This window comes from Myxocyprinus asiaticus, chromosome 49, assembly GCF_019703515.2.
Source record: "Myxocyprinus asiaticus isolate MX2 ecotype Aquarium Trade chromosome 49, UBuf_Myxa_2, whole genome shotgun sequence".
Classification (NCBI taxonomy): Eukaryota; Metazoa; Chordata; class Actinopteri; order Cypriniformes; family Catostomidae; genus Myxocyprinus; species Myxocyprinus asiaticus.
In genome coordinates this window covers 4772826-4791918 of record NC_059392.1, presented here as the reverse complement: position 1 = coordinate 4791918, position 19093 = coordinate 4772826, and the positions used below count along the sequence as shown (strand labels likewise).

General features: G+C 39.1%; 1 protein-coding gene across 1 annotated transcript in view; it reads left to right on the top strand.

The window, feature by feature from the left end:
- LOC127438469 (guanine nucleotide-binding protein G(o) subunit alpha-like) overlaps positions 1-19093 on the top strand; it is a 40233-nt gene that overhangs the window by 7368 nt on the left and 13772 nt on the right. The window contains exons 3-5 of the mRNA XM_051694077.1: positions 5064-5156; positions 6643-6803; positions 16044-16172. Coding sequence (XP_051550037.1) covers positions 5064-5156; positions 6643-6803; positions 16044-16172 — 383 coding nt within the window. The remainder of the gene's footprint in view (positions 1-5063; positions 5157-6642; positions 6804-16043; positions 16173-19093) is intronic.

Below are 19093 nucleotides of genomic sequence, written 5' to 3'. Positions count from 1 at the left end.
TGTTCTCCTCCTCCCCCAAAGCTGCCACTCCTCTTTAAAGTCAATTTACAGTTTACTTCTTAATACTTCTTTCTCAACACGTTCCTGGTCTTATTGTGTATGATTTATCAGTGCATGTCTTTCCAAAGAGAATAGTTGTCTTTTTGTAATCTTTTTTTCCATTTGGAATAATTTGCACTGCCTCTGAACCATTTTCCCTTTTCGTCTCATATGAAGAGATTGACCGAGATTGGGATGTAATGACCGATACGATACTGATTATTTTTGTGTTTAAGTGTTCGATTACCGATATGCATGACTGATTTTTAATTGTTTTATTTCTGCTTTTAGGCACAATAACAATTGTATTTATCACTAACCTCTGAAGGTGAACCGCTTTACAAAACTACTGTTAATATTGTGCACAAAATAATATTGTGTCTACAAAGAATTAATTTAACTAGTTTTAGTTGCAATATACACAGATCATCCACAACATTAAATCCACCTGCCTAATATTGTGTAGGTTCCCCTCGTGCCGCCAAAACAGCGCCAACAATTGTACAGAGCGGTTATCGGAGTTACCGTAGACTTTGTCAGTTCAAGCCAGTCTGGCCATTCTCTGTTGACCTCTTTCATCAACAAGCATTTCCATCCGCAGAACTGCCGCTCACTGGATGTTTTTTGTTTTTGGCATCATTCGGAGTAAATTCTAGAGACTGTTGTGTGTGAAAATCCCAGAAGATCAGCAGTTACAGAAATACTCAAACCAGCCCATCTGGCACCAACAAAGTCTACGGTAACTCAGATAACCACTCTGTATAATTGTGGTGAGAAGAATGCTATTCTGAGATGCGGGTTGGCACTGTTTTGGCAGCACGAGGGGACCTACACAATATTAGGCAGGTGGATTTACTGTTGTGGCTGATCGGTGTATAGTACACTTGTGTAAAGCCTCACATTTAATAATTAAGATTTAAAGTCTTCTGTGTCTAACTTTATCGTAAACCTGATATTAAGGAACCGATAACCAAATAAGTGCAGAAGTTTAAATATCGGTCAAACCGATTATCGGTCTCAGTTGAGGCAACTGGGTTTCGTACTCCGCCACCTGGATTGAGGCGAATCACTATGCGACCACGAGGACTTAAAAGCACAATGGGAATTGGGCATTCCAAATTGGGAGAAAAAGGGGAAAAAATATCCCCCCCCAAAATTGTTTTTTTGAAACCGACATGGACACAAATATTACATTTTCTACAAGCTTGACATGCTTTGAACTAGATATTTTACAAATAATTCACATTTTTATCACCTTTGACAACCTTATTTGTCATTGACCATTTAACTTATGTCAGTTTTATTGCCATGACTGCCGAAGCATCAATACACATTACACATATAACAGATGTACAGGTAATTTACACACAATTGAGTTGTCAATGTAAAAGTATCCATTTCAAAATGTACGTTTTCCACTGGTGGTCCTTTTTTCTGGCACGACATTACGTAACTCACAGCTGGCTTTCATCCTTTCATTTCCTTGTCCTTACTATGACTATGTCTCTCTTGATGTAGTGATTAGTTGAAACAGTTCTCGTCTTGCAAACGTGACAATGAGGCTTTTGACTGCCGTTGGAGGTGGTCTAGGATTTGGGCTTGACCCATATAGAGTTTTAGAATTCGTTGTCCTTCAACAACCATCCAAAAGATGGTGTTGCCAGGAATGTTCAGGATTGTAACCAGAGTTTTAAAATTCAGTGTCCTTTGTTGTCTGAAATTCTAGAACTTTCCGCTGTGTACATTCCTGAAAAGTAAACGAGGATTCTAGAACTCAAGTTGAGAGCTTAAAGGGATAGTTCACACAAAAAGAACAATTCTGTTATCATTTAGTCACCTTCACGTCGTTTTAAACTGGTATGACTTTCGTTCTTCCATGAAGCGCAAAATAAGATTTTTCGAAGAATCTCAGAACTGCAAAAGTCTTATTCCGGAAGTAAATGTTTTTCATAGGGTAATTGATTTTTAAGGATAACTTACAAACCCTTAAAGACAGACCTACCGTGAGATCTGAGGTTGATAATCGGTGTTATATGTTTCTATTGAAGCCATCCGTCCATGATATTTCAACATCTTTTTTTAAAAATTGCTAAATTTGTGCTGAATAACTACACTACCCATAATCCTACAGGGAAAGATCCACCAATCAGAGAGAGAAGCTTAGTAGTGACCAAATTGAGTCTGTTTCCCTACACTCTCAAACTAGTATATATTTTTATTTTTCAGTACTTATCAACAACTTTAAATCAATAGTTTTACATTTTTCTAATGTTTTTAATTCGATTACATTATTTGTAACGCTTCATGTGATTGTAGTTCATTCTTGTATCTTTTGTCTTTTTGTCCAATTTTCAATTTTTTTTTGCTTCAAATCAAAGTTTGTAATGTTGTGATTCACCTCGGAGCTGGTTGGTTTGGCTTAGAAGGATTTTATGAAATCCCCTTGGAAAAAAATGAAAGGGAAAAACTTCCAGAATAGGGGTCAATTTTTAGACATTTTCATAAATGATTGTTGTGGAAATTAACAATCAATTAATCGTTAACATTAATACAGCAAAACAGACTCCAAACAATATGTGCACGTAGACTACTGTTTAAATATAATTTAAATTAATACACTTATCCCTTCTATGGTATTAAAAAATGGCACCTTCCCTGGTCATTTTTGACCAGAAAGTTTAGATGTGTAACAATTATTATTATTATTATTATTTTTATGATGATGATGATGATGATGATGGTGACGATGGCATTTTTTTTCCTCCCTGAAGTAAGAACTGTTTTATGCTATTTTGATCTTATTTAGGTATACATTTCTAAATGTTACCATTAATTTGCATATACAAATGAGCAAATGTTTGGGAAAAAAATTAAAATTTAGAACCTACACTTCTATAAGTTGAAACATGAAGAAAATATGAGATTGTGACATAAATTGGAGGCAGATTGCTGCCATCTAGTGGAAAAAAAAAGAATAGATTAAAATGATTTGAAAACCATGTCATGCCAGTAACAGCCAATCATGCCATAGCCACCTACTGTGTAGTCTGATGGCTTGAAACCTAACATTATATTTTATTGCAAGATACGCATTTGGATATATATTTAGACATTATCAAACTATTATTTGTCAAAGTTCAGCATTTTAAAATTAATTTGAAGTGTCAGTTTTTGCAGTTTATGTCATTATGCTTGCAATCAAACCTGACCATGGTGTTACAAAGAGAAGACACAGAATAAGCATTTTTCTACCAAAATTGATTTAATACAATAAAAATGTAATAACTCAAAGTAAATGCATAATAATGTCAAGAAAATGAACATCAAGAAACAGAAATGAACTGCAAAATTCTGAAAATTCAATTAGAGTATAAAACAGAAGAATCAGAGTAAACATTTTGCAATTTCAAACTTTCTATAGTAAAAAAAATATTTTGATAACGTGTGTGTGTGTGTGTGTGTGAGATTGCTGTAGATCTCCACTTATGCCCTGGTTGTGTGTGTGTGTGTGTGTGTGTGTGTGTGTGTTCTGTATTGTGAGTGTGTTATCATCTCAATCCTTCATTTCTGAGTGTGTATGTTTAGCATTATGACTGATTTATTGGTTTTATTTGACAAATGTAAGAAAAGCGTTGTGTTATAGTCTCACCAGTTCATTCTTGTGTGTGTGTGTGTGTGTGTGTGTGTGTGTGAGTGGGTGTGTATGTTTTGCACTGGGGATGTTTTAGAGTCTCACCCTGTAATTTCTGTCTGGTTTTGTTTCTGCGTTGTGGCTGATTTATTGTTTGTATTTTGGTCTTTCCCATTCATTTTCAATGGTCGGTCAATTTTGACCGTGAATATCAAAGGTGGTGGTGTTGTTTTTTTACGACCACTTAGACTTTTCGTATCAAGCCCATTATTTATTTATTTATTTATTTATTTATTTATTTATTTATCTTTTCAGATAGCAAATGGAGGAAAAGTCACCAAGTCTTTTACGGCTCAGATAAAGGAAACAAGGAGACCGGCAGATCAACTGTGCTTGTTTTCATGTTGTACTGTAACACACTATCACGGTGTATGCAGAAAATATTATTCATGTCATTTTAACATTATTATTGTTCATTTGTAGAGAAATGCTCCAACACTGACTGTGGTTCTTCTTATGCGATGCGGACAACATGTTACATGCAGCGCGCAAACGCCCTCTAGCGGCGGAAGGCTGTATAGACGGCCATATCAACGTCTACTGCCATGATTACTGAACCTATTTATTCTAAAAATTAGTTAATCGACATCTGATGAGCTTAATCGATTTAAATTTTTAACAACAATTAATTGATTATCGGTTAAACATTAACATCCCTATTCTGGATGGGTGGGCAGGCACAGTTGCGCTCCTAATGAAGTCCTCTTAAAAGGTCAGTGATGTCAAACCTGGCGTGACGCATCTTGAAGCGCTAAGTTTGATAATGCTTATGCGCAAATGAACTTTACCTCCAGCAACGCTGTACTGCGCTTTGTGCGTGTGTTTGCAACCACAGGAAATCAATGAAAATACATCATCTCAGAGAGCCACAGAACTTTGGGCTGCTCCCCTAAAAACAACACAGAAAGGCTTTTGAGTGTCCACTCGCTCTCCTGCTCATTCCTGGAATGCGTTTGTCTCTGATCTACGCTCCAGCAAACAAACACTGTTAATAAAGAGCAGGAATGCGTTTGTGTTGGCTCGAAACAATGATGTTCCTCAGATCAACAACTCACTCGAGAAACAGTCAAACATCCACTGGTTTAACTAAAGTTTTTACAGTTAATTAAATGTCACAATCAAATTATGAATTGAATAAGGAGTACCGTTAATGAACATTAGAGTGGATTCACTTTGGGGGGAAACAGCATGCCAAATGCTTAAATTGGCATGTGTGTTTAAGGTTGTGAACACCTGGCTTAGAATATAAGCACCATTGATTGTTCTCCCTTTCATACATTGTAACCCATTTTTCTTTGTTATCCTTTAAGTAATATAGCTTCTGTTTTTGTAGCCTGCAGTGTTGGATAACCTCATGACCTCTATGAAGTTTGTCCTGCATGGAATGGGCATCCTTAGAATCAACCTTTCCAACAGCAAGAACCAGGTCTGATCCTGTGTCTCTCTATTTCATTGACTGTCTGTCTGTGCATCTGAACTGTATCTAAACTAGATTTAGTTCTAATCAAAGATTAGAACAGTTTTACAGCATTACACTAGTATGTAGGCTTGTGAATTTGTGCCTGCTGTAAAGAAACAAGCTTCCTTGCAGTACTTTCAGCATCCACTAGGTGGCAGAAGCCTTTTAGAACCATGCAATTAGACATGCAAGCAAGCACACATACAATCAAAACCCACCTGTCAGTTGTGTGCTATTAGAATTCACCCTGAAATCCGGTGTATTCCGAAAGTGCCTTAAACAGTTATTATCTTGTTCTGTATGAACCCAATGGCACGATAAATGTTGTCTGCTTTTATAATAGAATATTAGAGTCATTACTGCATTAATCATATGACAACGGGTCATGTGATTAATGCTTTCAAACTCTTACTGTAATTAGAGAGATCAACATTTTAGAGCACTATTGTTAATGACAGTGCTAGTAGAGACATGTATCCTTTGGGTCAGACAAGCAGACTATTTTCCTGGTTGTTAATTTTCTTTGAGTTTAAAAATATATTTTTAATTTTTTATTCTGTAATGTTTTTTTTTTTAGTGTGTGTAAGTTTAAGAATTGTGTTTGATGCTGTATGACCGTATAATCATATTGTCATAAAAATGTTATTGTCCTCATTTCCATACTCATATTTTTCTCCATAATTCATATTTTCCCCTTCCCATAACCCTAACCTCCTCTACTTCCCATAAACCTAACTTCCTCTACTTACAATAACCCCAACTTCCTGTACTTTCCACAACCCCAACTTTCTCTACTTTGCATAAAACATATTCCTATTACCCTAACTTCCTGTATTTTCCATAACCCCAACTTCCTGTGCTTTCCATAACCCCAACTTCCTGTGCTTTCCATAACCCCAACTTCCTGTGCTTTCCACAACCCCAACTTTCTCTACTTTGCATAAAACATATTCCTATTACCCTAACTTCCTGTGCTTTCCATAACCCCAACTTCCTGTGCTTTCCATAACCCCAACTTCCTGTGCTTTCCATAACCCCAACTTCCTGTGCTTTCCATAACCCCAACTTCCTGTGCTTTCCATAACCCCAACTTCCTGTGACTTTCCATAACCCCAACTTCCTGTAACTTTCCATAACCCCAACTTCCTGTAATTTTCCATAACCCCAACTTCCTGTGCTTTCCATAACCCCAACTTCCTGTAATTTTCCATAACCCTAACTTTCCCTACTTCCCATAACCCTAAGTTCCACTACTTCCCATAACCCTGATTTCCTCTACTCTCCATAACCCTAACTTTTGTTTTCCATAACCCTGACTTCATGTACTTCCCATAACAGTAACTTCCTCTACTTTCCATAACCATGACTTCCTTTACTTCTCACTACTCAGATCAGACCCAACAGCTAATATACAAATGATGCATTAATGCATGATTGTGTGGTGTTTCTCCAGGTCCACGCTCACTCTGTCCTCTCATGTGGCCGTTGCTTTGATGAAGACCAGGTGCTGTTTCCGTTCATAGGCCATGCCCTCTGCTGTTTGTGGGCAGATCAGGGGGTGCGGTCTGCAGCAGCACGGGGATACGAATACGAACTTAATGACTCGGCACTATAGTGAGTAACATCTCGAATTAGTTTCTAATTGCTAATTAGTCACCATCTCTACTTGCACATTAGTCCCAAACACAGTTTTAATTGACAGCTTTTACAGGTCCCAGAACACACATCATTTCTTCGATACTTGTCATTTACATTTTTTTATATTGTGTTTGCAGTGGTTAGCTTTTAAGCTGTGCAATTTCTAATAAGTACCTGATCGTTTGGTCGTGGTTTATAATTTCATGCGGAATGGGCACCCCAGACACTTTGCATCTCATTTAAATACATCTAACAAAGTTCAAATAGGCCAATCATGATCCAGAAGGGGCCATGAATGTTTTATTCTGTTCTAATTGGTCATTTGACACAGGCGATGACCTAAGCAATTTAACCCGTATCCTGTTAACGCTCCACGTTAAGTGAAGAATTTTACCCACTGTCGTAAGCGGAACCATTGCTTGTTTAGAATGTCAAACATGGCTCTCAGGTTTGCATTTACTTAAAAATACATTTTTTCATGATGCCAATTTGTAGTCAGTCTCTTAAGCAATCTAGCGCCCCCTATTCAATGTAAGTTTTTCGATATTTTATTGATTTTCTTGCACTTAACCTTAGATAATTAAAATACAAGTTTAAATAACACAAAATATAAAAAAAAATGGCACTTCCTTGTGCAGTTTCTGAAGCTTCTGTGTAGGTGTACAGGAACTAATATGCGACTGCCACTCATCGGCTCCCCATATCTTGAGCCATAATAGCAGTTGATCTGAGACTCGGTCCGACACTCCCACTGTGTATAATAGCTGATTAACAAGATATTCAAACACCAAATCATGCAATTATGTGTGTGTGCAAAGGAAAACCAAAACACCAGGAGGGTGATTATTTAAATTAAGCGGAGAGGGTCACCCGTGTCGCCGACGTGTGGTGTGTGCCACTGCGAATGAACCTCAAATGCAGCAGTGAGGTGTGTGTGTGTGTGTTTGGTAACTCTTAAATGGCAATTAGAAAGCAGTCAAACCTCAAAGCCTGGAGCCAGTATCAGCAATGTTTGCAGCAGTGCATGCTGGGACATCACCCCCAAAACAATAAGACACATGTAGGTTTGACATGATGGCATGTCTCTTTGATTAGCACGCAGGTCACCTAGAGTAGGTTGGCAAGAATGAGAAAACTATGGAGGCGAGAAAGATGTGAGGTACTATAAACGATTGAAGTTGTCCATACCGAATGCGTTTGACATTTAAAGCCCACACATAGCACCTCCACTGAATTCCCACACGTCTATATCTTCTTAAAGGGATAGTTAATCCAAAAATAAAAATCTTTTACTCATCACCATGTTTTTCCAAACCCATTTGACTTTCTATCTTCTGTGGAACATGAAAGATGTTTGGCAGAATGTGAATATGTAAGATAAAATTTATCATAAAAAAATTATTTCATCGTAGCGCAAAATTCGGCAGCTTTGGATCGCTTAGTGTGAGACTCGCTGAAGGGCCATTAATTGCCTTTGCAGTGAATCTTAGCCTTCAAAGTTCTTGAAAATGTTTGGTCTTGCATTCTTCCGTGGAAAATGAGACATTTTAAAAGTACAATAAAAGTGAATGTTGACTTTAATTCATGTTTTTTGCACTGAAACTTAAATTCACGCAATTTTTTTATTTTCCAGGCAAAACATTCCGACGTTAACGCAAGTGGTTGTTTAGAGTCATCCTGTACCGTTTCCTTCAATTTGCACTAAACCTTTAATTTGCACTTTTATTCTTCTTTTTCATGCGAAACATTCCAACGTTAGCACAGGTGCTTGTTTTGATTCGTCCTGTAACGTTTCCTTAATTTGCGCTAAACCTTTAATTTGCAATTTTCTTCTTTAGGCAAAACATTCCAACATTAGCGCAAATGCTTGCTTGGATTTCTGCTGTACCATTTCCTTAAATTGGCACTGAACTTTTTTTTCTTGCTAAACCTTTCATTAATGCAATTTTTTTGCTTTTCCTGGCAAAACATTACAACATTAGCAAAGGTGCTTGTTTGGATTCGTGCTGTATCATTTCCTTTAATTCATGCTGAATCCGTTAAAAATAGTTTTTTTGCGCTGAACCTTAAATTCTCGAAACTTTTTTCTTTTCCAGGCAAAACATAACAATGCTACATTCCCGGTAACGCTAAATCTTAGCTATGATGTTTAACGTGCAGTTTGACAGTTTTTGACAAAACAGTTTATGTTGCACAGTCCGCTTTGGCTTTCAGCCACGATTGCGCTGGCTCATATTGTACAGTCTGACAATCATTGATGGTAAAGGACTGAAAAAAAAAAAATCACAGTATAAACCTGTCTGTGTGATTTTGAGTGACAGGTATTCCTGCCCACTAATGGCCCCCGGGGCCATGGGCCCCTCCAGACACTTCAATGAATAACCCACTTGTCACCCAGAGCAATTAAATTATGTCCATGATGCTGATTTGTGTTGCATTTAGATAAGTGTTTAAAAAATGCACATACATAACACATAATGGAAAATGTACATTGTTAAAAGTACAAAACAATTACAAAAAGATCCGGTATTTTGACACAAGACTTGTTATTTTCATAAAATAATTCTTGAATATACACTGATGAGCCAAAACATTATGACCAGTCACAGGTGAAGCGAATAACACTGATCATCTCCTAACAAGGTCACAAGTCAAGGTCTGGGTAGATTAGATTGTAAGCGAACAATCAATTCTCGTAGTCAACGTGTTGAATGCAGCAGAAATGGGCAGGATTAAAAACCTGAGTGACTTTGAGAAGGGCCAAATTGTTATGGCCAGACGACTGGGTCAGAGCATCTCTGAAACGGCAAGGCTTGTGGGGTGCTCTCGGTCAGCAGTGGTGAGTACATACCGACAGTGGTCTGAGGAGGGACAAACCACAGACCGGCGACAGGGTGTTGGGTGCCCAAGGCTCATCGATGTGCGAGGGCAACAAAGGCTATCCTGTCTGGTCTGAACCGACAGAAGGTCTACTGTGGCACAAGTCACTGAAAAGTTTAATGATGGTTATGGGAGGAATGTGTCACAACACACAGTGCATCGCACTCTGCTGCGTAGGCGCAGACCAGTCTGAGTGCCCACGATGACCCCTGTCCACCATCGAAAGTGCCTACAATGGGCACGCAAGTGTCGGAAGTGGACCTTGAAGCAGTGGAAGAAGGTCACCTGGTACAATGAATCCTGTTTTCTTTTGCATCACATGGACGGCCGTGTACGTGTGCGCTGTTTACCTGGGGAAGTGATAGCACCAGGATGCACTATGGAAAGACGACAAGCCGGTGGAGGGAGTGTGATGCTCTGGGCAATGTTCTGCTGGGAAACCCTGGGTCCGGCCATTCATGTGGACATCAATTTGACACGTGCAGCCTACCTAAACATCGTTGCAGGCCAGGTACACCCTTCATGGCAATGGTATTCCCAGAAGGCAGTGGCTTCTTTCAACAGGATAATGCGCCCTGCCACACTTCACACATTGTTCGGGAATGGTTTGAGGAACATGATGAAGTGTTCAAGGTGTTGCCCTGGCCTCCAAATTCCCCAGATCTCAATCCGATTGAGCATCTGTGGGATGTGCTGGACCAACAAGTCCGATCCACAGTGGCTCCACCTCGCAACTTACAGGACTTGAAGGATCTGCTGCTAATGTCTTGGTGCCACAGGACAACTTCAGGGGTCTTGTAGAGTCCAGGCCTCAGCAGGTCAGCGCTGTTTTGGTGGCACGCAGCGGACCAACAGAATATTAGGCAGGTGGTCAAGTCTATGGAGGTTTTCCATGTTCTGCTCTCCAAAATTTGAGACTTTTTCTTCCAACCTGTCATGTTATATCTGCAGGACTCCATCACCCTTACACACACACATACACACACACACTCACACACTCATTCTCTTGCTAAAGGTCAGATTTATCAGAGGGCATTTCATTCCTCTGCAGGCCAGGTTGGAGCTCTTCACCTGTTCATGTCCATCTCTCTTATCTCTCGAAATCTATTTTCAGTTCATCTCTCCGAAGCGCCTTTTTTCGTTTGTGTTTCCTCTCAAATGAAATTCATTCACGAAACCCTGAACCCTAAAAGCCTGACCCACATCTTTTCACTAAATTCAATTGTGCGGAAAAACATACCATAAATGTCATTTCTATCAGAAATAGAGACAATAGAATACAGTGGAAAGGATGATTCTGAGAGGTCAAACTTGTGTCAAAATCAATCCAAGAGTTATTACACTTAGCCTATACATTCAGTTTTCTGGGTAGTATATGAAACATTGGAAGAGTGACGAGAGACCTATTTTAAACAAAGAATTGAATGGACATTTTGTGTCTGTCATTGTATAATCAATTAGGTAAAGCTTAATAGGGGTTTTAAAAATTCATTAATAAGTAATTAGGTTAGTAATTAGTGGGCAGAGAAATTAATAAAGACATCCCATTGCAATCGAAGTAAAACTGAATGAGTAACTTCTGACTTTTTTTGGAGAAACTTCCCCAACACTGCTGGCTGGTCCTCTTCCTCTCTTCTCCCCTCCTGTGTTAAAGAGCTTTAGAGAGTAAGACAGATTGAGAGCGACAGGGCCTTTGGTTCCTGCTGGGATTTGAAGGCCAATAGCGACAGGAAGTTGCATCTAGATGCACATATCGGTATGTCTGTCACATGCAACCAGACATGCTTAAAGAAACAAACCTCACACACATGAATGTCTCAGATCCGATCTGAGATGTCTGCAGTGCGGTGTTTATATCTCCCTCAGAGCGTGAACCGCGGCCCGGGGGGTTTACAAGTTTAGATTCGGCTGGAATGCCAAGGAATCACATTGGCATTGAGAAGAAAGTGTGATATTGTCTGTCAGTATGGCTGCCACTAAATCCAGGAACAATTTCTACACAAGTGCGCAAGCACAGAAGCAAATTCTTGGCCCACACATTGCAAGCAAGTGGCCCCATTTTACATACAGTACAATGGAAAACGGTGACCTTTTTTAAGTCTAAACAAACTGAAGCATGCTTGGCAAATGAAGCCTGTGTAAACAACATGCAATGTTGTTTTAGTAAGTTGAGGAAAATAAATAAATAGGGCTGTCAATTAATAAAAACAATTAATTGAATTAATTACATAGTATGCTGATTAATCGAATTAATCACAATTAATCGCTTATGTAAATATTTGCTGAGAGAGCCCTCAAATAAAAATAATTCAATATATAATGATTAAATAATGATAAATTGTTGTTTAAATCATTATAAATTATATTATACACTGGTGGCCAAAAGTTTGGAATAATGTTCAGATTTTGCTGTTTCGGAAGGAAATTGGTACTTTAATTCACCAAAGTGGCATTCAACTGATCACAATGTATAGTCAGGACATTACTGATGTAAAAAACAGCACCATCACTATTTGAAAAAATGTCATTTTTGATCAAACCTAGACAGGCCCCATTTCCAGCAGCCATCACTCCAACACCTTATCCTTGAGTAATCATGCTAAATTGTTAATTTGGTACTATAAAATCACTTGCCATTATATCAAACACAGTTGAAAGCTATTTGGTTCGTGAAATGAAGCTTAACATTGTCTTTGTGTTTGTTTTTGAGTTGCCACAGTATGCAATAGACTGGCATGTCTTAAGGTCAATATTAGGTCAAAAATGGCAAAAAAGAAACAGCTTTCTCTAGAAACTCGTCAGTCAATCATTGTTTTGAGGAATGAAGGCTATACAATGCTTGAAACTGCCAAAAAACTGAAGATTTCATACAAAGGTGTACACTACAGTCTTCAAAGACAAAGGACAACTGACTCTAACAAGGACAGAAAGAGATGTGGAAGGCCAGATGTACAACTAAACAAGAGGATAAGTACATCAGAGTCTCTAGTTTGAGAAATAGACACCTCACATGTCCTCAGCTGACAGCTTCATTGAATTCTACCCGCTCAACACCAGTTTCATGTACAACAGTAAAGAGAAGACTTGAAAAGAAAAAGCCACTTTTGAAACAGAAAAACAAAAAGAAAAGGTTAGAGTGGGCAAAGAAACACAGACATTGGACAACAGATAATTGGAAAAGAGTGTTATGGATCTTAATCCCATTGAGCTTTTGTGGGATCAGCTAGACTGTAAGGTGCGTGAGAAGTGCCCGACAAGACAGCCACATCTATGACAAGTGCTACAGGAAGTGTGGGGTGAAATGTCATCTGAGTATCTGGACAAACTGACAGCTAGAATAACAAGGATCTGCAAAGCTGTCATTGCTGCACATGGAGGATTTTTTGATGAGAACTCTTTGAAGTAGTTTAAGAAGTTCTGAACGTTTTTTTCAAATTGTAATAGTCATTTTTCACGTTGTTAATATCCTGACTATATATTGTGATCAGTTGAATGCCACTTTGGTGAATAAAAGTACCAATTTCTTTCCATAAGAGCAAAATCTGTACATTATTCCAAACTTTTGGCCACGTGTGTGTGAGTGTGTGTATGTATGTATATGTGTGTGTGTGTGTGTGTGTGTGTGTGTGTATATATATATTATAAAAAATAATAATTCAGATAATTAAAATGCATTGCATTATTGTGCCAAACGAGTAAAGCATTGATAAAGACAATACAAAAAGTGGCTTTAGAATCCAATATATTTTTTTATTTCCATATTATTGAACATAAGCCAGTCATTGGCCTACAGTTCACAGCAATCCATTTTGCAATACAATTCATCAATCAGTCCAAGATAGATTTATTTTAAGGGCTTGTCTAAGGTTGCGTCCATTGTACACCTGTGTCAGACAGATGCTTTTGAAGCATCTCACTTTGGTTGCGTCACATCATAAACAATCCGTTTTTAGGTTGCTGTGAGTTAAACGTTGTTTGAGACTTAAACACGTACTGAGATGCTTGCGTTTGGATTTGCGTTCCATAAAGCTGTTTAAAAGCAAGAATGTGTTCTTATCTTGTGCAGTCCGCTGTCAGTGTGTGGTTTGTTGTTCTCTGTATAAGCTGCATGTTGCCTATAAAGCGGAAGTTTCGCTTACTGCCCCCTAGAGAAAACAGGTGGTACTTCAAGCTTGAATTGCTACGATGGTAGGAATATTCCTTATTATGGTTCGGGGACATGATTCATTGCATTCGTTTTTTAATGTGTCATTTTTTATATATAATTAATCATACTAAATGAACGAGTTAAATTAACTATAAATAAATAATGTCACGTAATGTGTAACCAATCATCAACACTCTTCATCTAGCCAAACTCTCCTAGGTCAAGAATATCAGGGATGTGCACGAACTGGAACAAACGAACAGCTTAGCAGAACAAAAACGCCAGAGCATTTCGTTATAACGTTTAGACAAAGTAAAAGTAGCCTTTTGTGCCCAGTAAATATAAATTGGCCTTTACTGTGAATTCTTTTGTAACTGTGAAGGTAACATAGTACATATATTCCATGCGTTCTAGCATTACAGTGGCGAAAACAAACCTCAGAACTCAAGGGGGTGGTAGTTACCATTGAATCGGATGTTATTATTCAGGTAACTAGCTATAAACATTTCGACAGTCATTATCTGTCACAAATTCTCTTCAAGCTGTTGCTCCACCTTAATTATAGTTGAGTTGCAAGAGAAAACTGCCTGTACAAGAAGACCGTTTACGCTAATGGCCTCTTTAGTGCCCCTTGTGGCAACACACGTGCATTGCATTTTGAATTGCACTCTGGCACATTTTGGCGCAAAATGACGTAAGAAATCGCGCTTGCATAGCTAGAATTGTCAGCATTTACGTATTTGCATAGAGTTTTGAGAATGTGAATACACATAATTGGAATGATAAAATGGTCTTATCAGTGAAGGAAAAGTTGGCATACACACAACACACACTCTTAATCAAATATAATGCTCCACATATGTTTGCGCCAAGGTTTTAGCTTCAGAACTCTGCATGTGTTTGTTTGGCTAATTCTCTCTCTGGAGTGTTTGGCAAACTCTGCAAGGAGTGTATATCGCTACACAGCGCACCCTCCCGAATAATCCCTCTCTTTAACACATTCACGTACAGAAATCCCCCCACAGATTGCCTTATACTGTATCGCTCTGTTTTTATATTCATGATGGTAATTAGCATATGTGGCTCCCTCAGGCCAGTCTTATCACAGCCACAGCCGTAAACTGCAGTCAGAGGTAAAGCTGCTTACCTAGACAATGCGAGATGGCCCTTAAGGACTAGGCCTATTCAAGCAGACCTGATTACAGGAGAGGAGGTGAAGAGACATGGTCATGAGGCATGTTTCCACCGACAGGGTGCTGGAGGCACCGCCTGATCTGAACCTGATGGTCTTGAAGATAGAATTGCTAGCATCGGAGATCAGGTTGCGGGATAATGTTCACACCACAAAGTTTTCAGAACAGCAACTCTGTTTGGCAAGACGTGAAATGAAACTAGATTGCGCAAAAACTAGATTGCTCCAGTTATACAAAATCAACAAAGCAGTCTACAATGGAAACGGTCGATGTGGAGATAAGTTTCGTGTTCAGTTGCGGAACATCGCTTTGCTATATATGTCGCATTGAAAGCCTGATCTCATGAAAATTACGTGACTGTGGCGACATTATTGCAAAATAATATTAAGTAGCTGCTAACACATATCTCAGCTGTTCCGAGATTAAATGTCCACTGTGTGGTGCTAAAAGCGAGTTTAATGTTCTCCCAAACAGATGAGGTTTTTAGGGTTAATGATCTATCGAGTTTTAAGTGAACAAAACGTACCTCACAACACTAAACCTAACTGATAGTGGCATAAAAAGCAAATGTGAGATGAAAAAGTGCAGTTGCTGAAACAACCACAACACTTTCGGCTCACGTCGACTCGCGTGATCATTTCAGGAATCTGCCGCGATGAATACAATGAACCGCGTAAAAATAATTTCGCATAAAATGTAGGTAGAGTCAAAAATAAAGATTTACAAATATTGTATGTGTGAACTGATTGCTGTGATGTTTATTCGTTATTTATTTGTTATTTCTGACCATGCAACAAACGTGATTGCATACATATATAATATATCCTAAAAACTTGGAAGACTTGTGAACAAAGACCATCATGTGGCTTATTTGTTTGTAGACAGGTTATAATTGCAGGAAAAGTACTGTACAATTGGATTGATTTTGAAATCGATACATTATCGAACAACATCAAGTATGTAATAACATTTTCTATATCTTTTTTCCTCTTTCAGTTTTTTTGAGAATATAGGTCGAATCATCGCCCCTGACTATATGCCAACAGAGATGGATGTTTTGAGAGTTCGATTAAGGACCACAGGTGTGATCGAAACTCAGTTCAAAGTGAAACACCTAGTCTTCAGGTATACAATCTCTTTATCATTACTTTCCACAGTTGTAATACAAGAAGTCGTACAAATATGAAAATTGTTGTTGCAGGTAGACAGTTTTGTAAACAGTTCTCAGTACCGTCTTCTATGAATCAAGTAGTTGTTTGTCCCAGGTCAAGGTGGTTAGCTGGCCTCCCAGCCTGGCCAAGATGGTTAGGCTGGTCTGTTTTGATGGTTTCATAGGGGTCTCAGGCACTTGTCCACTGGTAAGGCTGAGAGACCTGCTGACCAACCCACTAAACACTAGCTTGGCCAGGCTTGTAAGGTAGTAAACTGATGTCCAAGGCTAATGAAAATGGTTAGGCTGGTCTGTTTTGATGGTTTCAGAGTGGTTTTGGGCACTTATCAACTGGTCAGGCTGGGAGACCTGCTGACCAATCCGCTAAACACCAGCTTGGCCAGGCTGAGAGACCAGCTTAAACCAGTGAAGACCACCAAACCACCAGCTAAACTCCAGATTGGCCAGGCTGGTTTTGGGCACTTTTAGGCTGGTCAGACTGGGAGCCCATCTTAACCCACTTTAGATGATGAACCACCTGATGCTGGTTTAACCTCCTCTTTCCTCTAAACCAACCTAAGTTTAGTTATCTGGTCTCCCAAGCTGGTAAGGCTGGTCTATTTTGATGGTTGTGGGTGGTTTTGGGCAATTTTAAGATATTCAGACTGGGAGCCCATCTTAAACCAGCTTTAGATGATGAACCACCTGATGCTGGTTTAACCTCCTCTGTCCTCTAAACAAGCCTAAGGTTAGTTAACTAGTCTCCCAAGCTGGTAAGGCTGGTCTATTTTGATGGTTTTAGATGGTTTTGGGCACTTTTAAGATGGTCAGACTGGGAGCCCAGCTAAAACCAATGAAGACCACCAAATCACCTGATGCTGGTTTACAACCCTCTTTCGTCTAAACTAGCCTAAGGGTTAGTTGGTCTCCCAAGCGGGTCTATTTAGATGATTTTTGGTGGTTTTGGGCACTTTTAAGATGGTCAGACTGGGAGCCCAGTTTAAACCAGCTTAGACCAGCAAACCAAATTATGCTGGCTTAAGCTCCTCTTTCCTGTAAACCAGACTAAGGTAGTAAGCTGTTCTGCTTAGGGTTAGGCTGGTCTGTTTTAGTGGTTTTAGAGGGATTTTGGACCCTTGTTAGCTGGGAGACCAGCTGGCTGACCAATTAAACACCAGCTTTGCCAGGCTGAGAGACCAGCTAAAACCAGTAAGCCACCTGTGGTTAGTTCAAGCTCCTCTTTCATATACACCAGCATAGGCCATAGCTGATGATTTTAAAGGGTTTTGGGCACTTGACAGCTGGTCAGACTGGGAGACCAGCTAAACCAGCTAAATACCAGCTTGTCCAGGTCAACTTAAACACAAGAAAAAAACATAGACTGGGTTAAACTGGTCTTTTCAGCAGGGTTGGCTCATGTTTCTTATCACAGATAAAAACAGCCACGTTTAACCAAAACTAGTGAACATCACTCAGGAAAATTGATAATTTACAGATGGCTGATCCCCCAATAAAATACACAATTCTGTCATATTGACCTTGTCAGCGTGGGCGGCATTCTCCATCTCGCTATCTTACGAAACGTCAGCTTTGCGTTACGTTCTGAAGCATCGTTCCATACGTCAATATCTTAACTGGCATTATCAACAGCAAGCACGCGTTCAGCTTTGACGCCATCTTATGATTTGGATGCAAGGCTTGTTTTGATTCGTCTGATGAGTTTGGTGCTTTTCGCTTGCTGTGAAGTCTCGCCTCGAGTCTAAACTAAAATATGTGGAAACAAGTTAAAAGACACAAACTGTTATCCTGCAGGTATGTGGTAACTGGCATCTACGTTTTGTTAAACTTCTGGTACAGGTTCTCGTACACTACCAGTCAAAGGTTTGGACATTATTTGGATGTAAATGAGAAGCAAGAGACTCCTATATATGGGCCCAAGTTTTTATTTCTACAACTTTGCAACAAGCATTCAGGTTTCATTGGTCAACTACTCACAGTTACAGTACAAAATTATGCTTGTTCCTCAAACTGTCGGATTGAAGAACTTTTCCCTTCATGCTTATTGTCCTCTCGAGTTCCATCTCATGCAAACGTAGGACAACCAATAAAACGACTGGATGGTTTCGTGGGAGTTGTGAGTAATTTTCTGCTTGGCAGCTTTTACCAGCCATTTTCTATGTTAATAGAGACATTTAAAGCTATGAGATGCCATAGACCATTTCAGATCGCACTCAAAGGTGAGTGTTGTGGCGTTTGATGGAAAGCAACTGTCTTTTTATATTCTATCAATCGCCTTTTCTTCTAATCTTTCTGCCCTCAGAGTCTGCTAAGTTATTGGCTTTTGTTGAGTTGCAGTCCAATAGCCTTTAAACCGCATTACTTGGCATTATGATCAATCTAAATTTCTGAGGCTTTCATGACAGTTATTCATAAGCGCATCTACACCGTCGTAGAATCAAAACAAGGGGACTTGACGTAAAATAGTGGTCTTGGTTTTTGCCAATGTTTGAAAAACCCAGTTGGATTTTTTCCACGTCATTAAGATTTGCATGCAAGCACCACTCACATTTTGTTCAGATAATGTAAAATTCTACTTTTTGTGTAGTGTTGGCTCTGTATTATAATTTATGTGACGATTATGTTGTCATAATTGCATTAGTCTTTATCATAATCCTCTGTCTGTCATAAAGAATCGTTCCCCGACACACACACACACAAACTGATTCCTCTATTGGCAAAAGCCATCTGTGAAAAATCCCAGCAGTAATTGAATCGATCCCATCAGGAAGTTAAGACGGGGGAAGAACACTGGACTCTAAGAACACCCCCGGGGTCTGGATCATACACAGTCTGAAGTCATGAGTCAAATGCAAATGCAATCACAGTGGACTTAAAG